Consider the following 8187-nt stretch of genomic DNA (forward strand, 5'->3'; position numbering starts at 1 on the left):
CACACATACACACACAGACACACTCACACTCACACGCAGACACATGCAGACACACACACAGACACACTCACACACACACACACACAAACACACTCCTGCCAGCATCCGTCTACTCAGTGCCAGGCGCCGCAGCGACAAGCCGGCACCGACTGAGCACAAACACTCATCTTCTTCTTCCCGTCTTCCACTGTGTGTGCGTGTCTGTGTCTGTGTGTGTGTGTGTGTGTGTGTGTGTGTTTGTGTGTGTGTGTGTGTGTGTGTGTGTGTGTGTGTGTGCGTGTGCAGCTCTATTGTTTTCATTCCGCTGCCTTCATGCTCTCTGATTGGTCGGCTCTTTGATCAAGCCCAGAAGCAACTCACTCTCCGTCTTTCTCTCTCCGCAGACTACCTCTGCGACCTCCAGGGGAGGTCGGAGGGCGATCCGGGGATCTGCTGGGAGTTTTACGGCAGCTCAGCGTGCGGTTAGTTCAAACACAAACATGCATGCTCACAATCTTCAGGGGACTGCTGGGAAAATATACATAATTTGGAACCAGGCCTTGATGACCCCATAGCTAAAGACAAAAGTTTGACAAAAAGGAATATGGTTAAACTGGTCCTGAAAGATCAAAGTTGGGCCAAATAAATCTCTCGAAACGAATGACTAAAGACTAAAGTAACTACCGCAAAAATAACAAAAAATCAACCAATCAGGACTAAAGTAACTACCACTCAACCAATCAGGACTAATGTAACTACCTCTCAATCAATCAGGACTAAAGTAACTACCACTCAACCAATCAGACTAAAGTTACTACCACTCAACCAATCAGGACTAAAGTAACTACCACTCAACCAATCAGACTAAAGTAACTACCACTCAACCAATCAGACTAAAGTAACTACCACTCAACCAATCAGGACTAAAGTAACTACCACTCAACCAATCAGACTAAAGTAACTACCACTCAACCAATCAGACTAAAGTAGCTACCACTCAACCAATCAGGACTAAAGTAATTACCTCTCAACCAATCAGACTAAAGTAACTACCTCTCAACCAAATAGGACTAAAGTAACTACCACTCAACCAATCAGACTAAAGTAACTACCACTCAACCAAATAGGACTAATGTAACTACCTCTCAACCAATCAGGACTAAAGTAACTACCTCTCAACCAATCAGGACTAAAGTAACTACCACTCAACCAATCAGACTAAAGTAACTATCACTCAACCTATCAGACTAAAGTAACTACCACTCAACCTATCAGACTAAAGTAACTATCACTCAACCTATCAGATTAAAATAACTACCACTCAACCAATCAGGACCAAAGTAACTACCACTCAACCAATCAGACTAAAGTAACTACCACTCAACCAATCAGACTAAAGTAACTATCACTCAACCTATCAGATTAAAATAACTACCACTCAACCAATCAGGACTAAAGTAACTACCTCTCAACCAATCAGACTAATGTAACTACCTCTCAATCAATCAGGACTAAAGTAACTACCACTCAACCAATCAGACTAAAGTAACTATCACTCAACCAATCAGGACTAAAGTAACTACCACTCAACCAATCAGACTAAAGTTACTACCACTCAACCAATCAGACTAAAGTAACTACCACTCAACCAATCAGACTAAAGTAACTACCACTCAACCAAATAGGACTAAAGTAACTACCACTCAACCAATCAGGACTAAAGTAACTACCACTCAACCAATCAGACTAAAGTAGCTACCTCTCAACCAATCAGATCAAAGTAACTACCTCTCAACCAATCAGGACTAAAAGAGTTACCGCTCACTCAGACATGACTAAAAAAACTACTGCTCAACCAGTCATTACATTTTTGTGTTCTTCCAGAGCCGTCCAGTGAGGGAGGACAGTATAACATTCTTGCTGACCCACCGGGGCCAGAGGGGGAGGAGGAGGATGAAGAGGAGGACGAGGATGAGGAGCAACGTGCCAGGAGAGAAGTGTTTGAGTTTGAGCTGTCCGACCGGCCACTGCTCCCCTGCTACAACATCCAGGTGTCACTGTCCCAGGGGTGAGTTAAAGATACTAAACATCGGTCAAAGGACCTTTGAAAGGAAAGGTAGAGAGGGGAGCATATTAGGCCGAAGGTGACAACAGCTAAAGGAACTACCCCTGAGGGAACTGGGGTTAACATATAAAGGCTCAAGGAACTTGGACTGGAGGCACAACCATATTAAGAACTTATAAACCCTAGCCTAAGGGTTAGGGCTAAAAGGACTACAGGAACTAAAGGATCTGGGGCTAACCATAGAGAACCTATCGGGACTGAAACTCAGATCAGACGTATAAGAACTAACACAATTAGAGAACTAAGGATAAAGGATCTAGGGTTAACCGTAGTGGGTGAACCAGTCGGGACTGAAACTCAGATCAGACATATAAGAACTAACAGAATTAGACTAAGGCTAAAGGATCTAGGGGTTAAAAAAAAGTAGTTCCAAATAAACTAGTAACTAGAAAGCTAAAAGGCTAATCTGGGCTAAAGGACATTATGACTAAGGGAACCATAAGCAAAGAACTGACCTATTGATCATTGGGTAAATATATTTGGGCTGAGGGAACTAGGACGAAGGTTTACAGGAACTACCCCTGAAGGACTAAAGATGGTTAAAGGAACTATGGGTATAGGTGACATTGGAACTACCCTTGAAAGAACAAGGCACAGGCATGTTTATGTTCATGGAACTAGGACTTAAAGAACGAGGACTTAAAGTACTAGTACTAAAGCTTTTTTACAATTTCAGATTCAAAGACTAAAGATGGTTAAAGGGACTATGGGTATAAGTAAAATTGGAACTACCTTTGAAAGAACAAGGCATGGGCATATTTATGTTCATAGAACTAAGACTTAAAGACCTAGAACTCAGGGTATGCAAGATAGATCAGTGAAGAGTCAAAGTAAAAAAAAAAAATAAAAAGCAATTTTTATGGTTCGGCTTCATGTTGCTTTGTTTATTTCCGTGTTTACATTTTCCACTGTCAACTTTCCCAACAATAAGCAATAATACTGTGCATATATATTTCCAGCCCTCCGCCTTTGTACACGCCCCTTCGCAAATCTTTTTTTTGGGTTGGCTTACATATATGCACTGTGAAAGCAAGCCAGACGAAACAACAAACAAAACAAAAAAATTAATTTCACTCTGATTCGGACTAACCAAACGGACTTGGGTTGTGTAAGCACCCCAAAATAACTAATACTGAAATAAAATAAACACAGGAGGGCTGAAGACCAGACCCGCTCACACACTCTCTGTCTTTTCTTATTCACACGTTCTTTCTCAGTGTTGTTCTAACACATCCCCCTCTTTTTCACACTCACACACACTCACACACCAATTACGATGGCGGAAAGCAGCTTAGAGACGAAAGAAGGGAAGAGCGGAGGAGGGAGAGAGCGAACGAAGGGTAGTGTGAGCGATAGAAAAAAGGTCCTCCCGGGAGGAGATGGAGAGAAAAAGAGAGAGAGAGAGATAAAGGCAGGACAGACGGAGAGGTCGTTAACGAGGATTGCATCGCTGTGGCGACGCGGCTAATTGGCTTCCACTTCGTCTTCCTCCCCTGCCGCTTCTCTCCTCCTCTCTCTTTCTCTCGCTCATTTTTTTCTCTCTCTCGTGTCTGATGTAGTATTAATGGCTCCTCCTGGGTACAAGGCCACCGGGTACTGACACACACACACACACACACACACACACACACACACACGCGCGCGTTTCATCGGGTTGTTTAACATTCCAGCGGCAACTTGCGTTAAAGCAACATGTGGCCTTGTCCACTACTCTGTGTGTGTGTGTGTGTGTGTGTGTGTGTGTGTGTGTTTAACCTTGACATACACACACACACATTGACAAACATTGTGAATCAATAACCGCCCTGTCGAGGTCGTTTTCAGAATGTAGAAAACAGAAACTCTCTGACGTGAACTAAAATTGAACACTGTATTTATAATCAAATGAATCAATAATTTGCTCTGCTTCCTGTCTGATATTTGTTTCGAATTGTAACGCTTGTACAACAGAGACAAAACATGTGAAAATGATTCATATAATAGAATGATTTAACCTAATTAGTATCAGGTGATTCCCTTCAGACAAACCCAAAACCATAAAAATCGTATTTTTAACTTTTTTTTTAACTTTCAAACACAATCATACTGAATGAAGAATTTGAAATGTCGGTTACAAATATAACATATAAATACATAGGTAAAACAAGAAGAACACCTAGTTCTATTTTATTATATTCAATAAATTTGACCCTATCTCCGGTTTTTACTTATCATCATCAAACAAAAACTGGCATGAAGTTTCAATCCAGTACTTTGGAGAGAAGCTGACGGCAGGCCTCCACGCTTATTTGTATTTACAGCGTACATTCTGTATTTAAAAACATTTTTATATTTATATTTTCATATTCTGTTACTGAAGCCAGGAGTCCAAACCCTTTACTTCAAATTCTCTGAATATCTTTTCTCCTCTTTCTCTCCTCAAGTTCCAGGAACTGGCTCCTCCTCTCCGACGTCCTGGGCCGGCTTCGGATGACATCTCGATCTTTCCGGCGCCTCTTCCCTCAGCTCAACGTGCAGTCCATCCCCGAGGACGAGTTCTACCGGCAGGCGTCCCTGTCGCAGCTCCTAACAGGTCCGGATGAGCAGGAGCTTGCCTCCTTCAGGCCGGACATCAAGGACCCTCTGGAGCTGGTCGAAGCCACCCCAGAGCTGGCAGGCATGCTCGGCTCTTCCCTGGAGTTTGTGGACAGTCGTTGGGACTCCCTGGAGTCTTCGCCACCTACGACGCCCCCCCCAGCAATATCAAGACCATCACAAAGACCGCCTCAATGTTTTCCACAATTATTACCAGCACAGCGACAGGTCGCCACAGAATCTGGCAATGTGTTGAAAAACAGGACTGCAGAGTCTGGACAATGCCAAGGATTTAAACATCTGAGATATAGTATTCCAACAGCTAAAATGGAAACCAAAATGGATCCTAGCATGTGGGAACCACAACAGCGAGTAAGTAAAAATGCAGGGGTTCCTGTTCCTGCAAAGCGAAACATGACAATAAATGCAAGCATATGGGAGCCACAAATATTACCAAATAAGAATGCCGGGATTGGTTGTTTTAATAATTTGGACTCTAAAATGGAGTCCAACATGTGGGATCAACCAAAACAACAAAGTAAGACTTCTAATTCTGCTAATCCGGACCCTAAATTGGGCTCCAGCAGGTGGGAACCACAACAGCAAGGAAATAAATCCACTGGGAACAGTCCCATTAAGTCCGACACGGCGGTTGGTGCCAGTATGTGTGAACCACAGCGACTACAATGTAGGAACACTGTGAATTCTGACACCAAAGTGGACGCTGCTCTGTCAGAGCCACAGCGAATACAAAGTAAGAAAATTGCTAATGTTAGCGTGGATGCTAACACGTGGAAACGACAAGATCAACGGAGTACGACAGGCACTGTTTCAGATTCTAAAAACCTTGTTGCTTCAGTTGATGGTCGTGTTTGGGAACCGCAACGATTGCGTTGTAAAAATGGCGGGATCACCGGCCCTGCAAAGCCAAACGCTACAGTGGAAACTGACATGTCTGAACGCCCTGGGTTAAAGCGAGTGGGCAGCGTCAGCACGACACCCAACAGAGAAGCTAATTCCTGTGACGCCCAAGGCCACGGAGGTAAAACCATAAAGATGGATGCTGCCTGGCAAAGGAACTTGGGCAACGTAAGAGTCCACATCAGGGACCTGGGGATGAACCTGGGGGGAGGTACCATCCGGACAGACGTGAAGAAAGAGCAAGGGAAGGGCACGGGCAGGGGTGCCAGGTTTAAAACACGGGCATAACAACACAATGTAACCGGGGAAATGAGAAGCTAACAATAAAGTATTTCATTAAGAAAATCAAAGATTTTACATTGAAACATACATGTGAATATTGTATCTTTGGACAGGACAGAACGAGGACAGAACGTCCTCTGTGGAGAGACTGTAACAGTATTGATGTTCTATATGTAAACTGTAAATATTTGTATTTTTTATTTATGAGGACAGGTATCACTGTTGTTAAATCTGTTCTTTGTAAATACGATGCAGTTTCTGTCACGTGGTTCGTTGGTCGGGAGGTTGTTACCTTTGTGTGTCATTTTGTATTCAGCATCCTGTCGGCTTTCATCACCAAACTATTTATTGTCCAATAAATATAAAGAATACGTTGTCTGAATTCAAGTGCAAGCTGCAATCTGCATGAACTGCCTCGCTACAAATCCAGGGTGTCAGGCTGCCGCTAGCCACAGCCCACATTTGGTAGATCGGTCGCTAACTGAACGGAAGGTCGGAGGTTCGATCCCTGACGTATCCTTGAGCAAGATACTGAACCCCAAATTGCTCCCGATGCTGCGTTCGTCGGTGTGTGAATGAATTCCCAATGATGGCAGGTAGCATGGTGGTAGGATAGCCTCTGCCACTAGTATGAATGCGTGTGTGAATGGGTGAATGAGCGTAGTGTGTAGTGTAAAGTGCTTTGGATAAAATCACTATATAAGTGCACTCCATTTACCATTTGCCTCATTTTCTGTTGCCTGTCTGGAATGAAAGGACAAAGCTAGCTATCATTGTTCTAGTCAGCGGACAGTGTTGAGGACACAGAGGTCCCCATCGGTAAACAATAACCTTTTATTCTTAGTTTCCCTAAATGCAGCCAAATTCATGGAATATGCACAATATTACTAAAGAATGTTTGTCATTGGCTTTGGCACCTTGTCTGGTCTGAGCAGATGGTAGCCGGTAAGCCTGGTCAAGTAGCCATACTTATTAAATGTAATTATTAACCAGAGAACTAAATTAATATTGAGAAAAATAATAAAAATGCCAATACCATGACAATACTATGACATTAATGTCAATCAACCCTAACTGATCTAAAATAAGCCTAAAAATCATGCCGAAACACTTTAAAGACATCCGTCTGAAGGTGATTATTCTCTTATCTCTAATAATGTTCAAATATCTAGAAGTGTCCAGTGCATGTGTTAGCAGGTCGGTTTGAAGATTATATTAGGAATAGGAATAACTCAACTGTTTTCAGGTATTGTACTGCACTGAAACAGGAAGTTGAAGCAGTGTGAAGTGGGCGGAGCCTGCAGGAAGCTTTCTCCTGACATCAAGTAAGTTTGTTTTTTCTTTGTTTTCCTTAGTTTTGTATTATGAATCACTGACTCCCTGATTCAATTTATTTTCTACCTCACTCTGTCTCGTAAATGTTTTTTGTTTTTTTTTATTAATTTTGTAAACAATCTACATTATTATTATCATTATTATTATTATAGATCTCAGGAGGGGCAAACTTAGTGTCAGAAAATGTCCCTTTGCATAAATTAGTAAAAGAAGAAATCATGAATGTTGCATCTGATATCTAAAATATAATTTATAGGTTAAACTGCAATCTGGTCCTTTAAGGAGATGGTGTTGGAAGTGCTGGCGCGCGTGTGTGTGTGTGTGTGTGTGTGTGTGTGTGAGAGAGAGAGAGAGAGAGACTTGCTTCTCAAAAAACTGGGACAAACTCTTTTCTCTAATGTGAAACAGAGTGAGACTCCATTCATGCATGCTGGATGTTTCCTCTCTCACTCTCTCTGCCGGCCTTTTCACTCGCCCACACCCTTGTGATGTGTTCAGCCACACACACACACACATAGGTGGGATGAGTCATTCAAACGCACACACGGCAGGATAATAAAATGTGGGCGAGTGAAAAGGAAAAGAGACTTCGCCACAAACACCTTCTTCCTCACTGAGAATACTAATATTCCTTTTTTTAAAATTAAAATCACTGAAATTACACGCTTTAATTATGCACAAGCGACTTAACTTGAGCTGCATATATATATATATATATATATATGTGTGTGTGTCTGACAGTCTCAAATAATAGACAATCTTTAATTTGTGACGTTACTTTCTAAAAGCTGATGTTTCAGGGACAGATGTATACTTGGTTGGTAAGTTATTAAATGGTTGCTTTAGTTAGATGGTTGGTTAGTTCTTAATAAACTAGTTAATTAGTCTAATTGGTTAGCTGGTTGGTTGTTGAGTCTTATGAGTTGGTTGGCTGGCTGGATCTTGATACATTTCTTGGTAATAAGTTGATT

At 42.1% G+C, this 8187-nt stretch overlaps 1 protein-coding gene across 1 annotated transcript in view; it reads left to right on the forward strand.

Moving 5' to 3' along the window:
- Window positions 1–6251, forward strand: part of LOC131962912 (BCL-6 corepressor-like) — a 31104-nt gene extending 24853 nt beyond the window's left edge. The window contains exons 12-14 of the mRNA XM_059328015.1: window positions 384–461; window positions 1864–2047; window positions 4528–6251. Of these exons, the coding sequence (XP_059183998.1) occupies window positions 384–461; window positions 1864–2047; window positions 4528–5887 (1622 nt within the window). The 3' untranslated portion in view covers window positions 5888–6251. The remainder of the gene's footprint in view (window positions 1–383; window positions 462–1863; window positions 2048–4527) is intronic.
- Window positions 6252–8187: the final 1936 nt, after the last annotated feature.

The sequence above is a fragment of the Centropristis striata genome, chromosome 24 (assembly GCF_030273125.1).
Source record: "Centropristis striata isolate RG_2023a ecotype Rhode Island chromosome 24, C.striata_1.0, whole genome shotgun sequence".
Lineage (NCBI taxonomy): Eukaryota > Metazoa > Chordata > Actinopteri > Perciformes > Serranidae > Centropristis > Centropristis striata.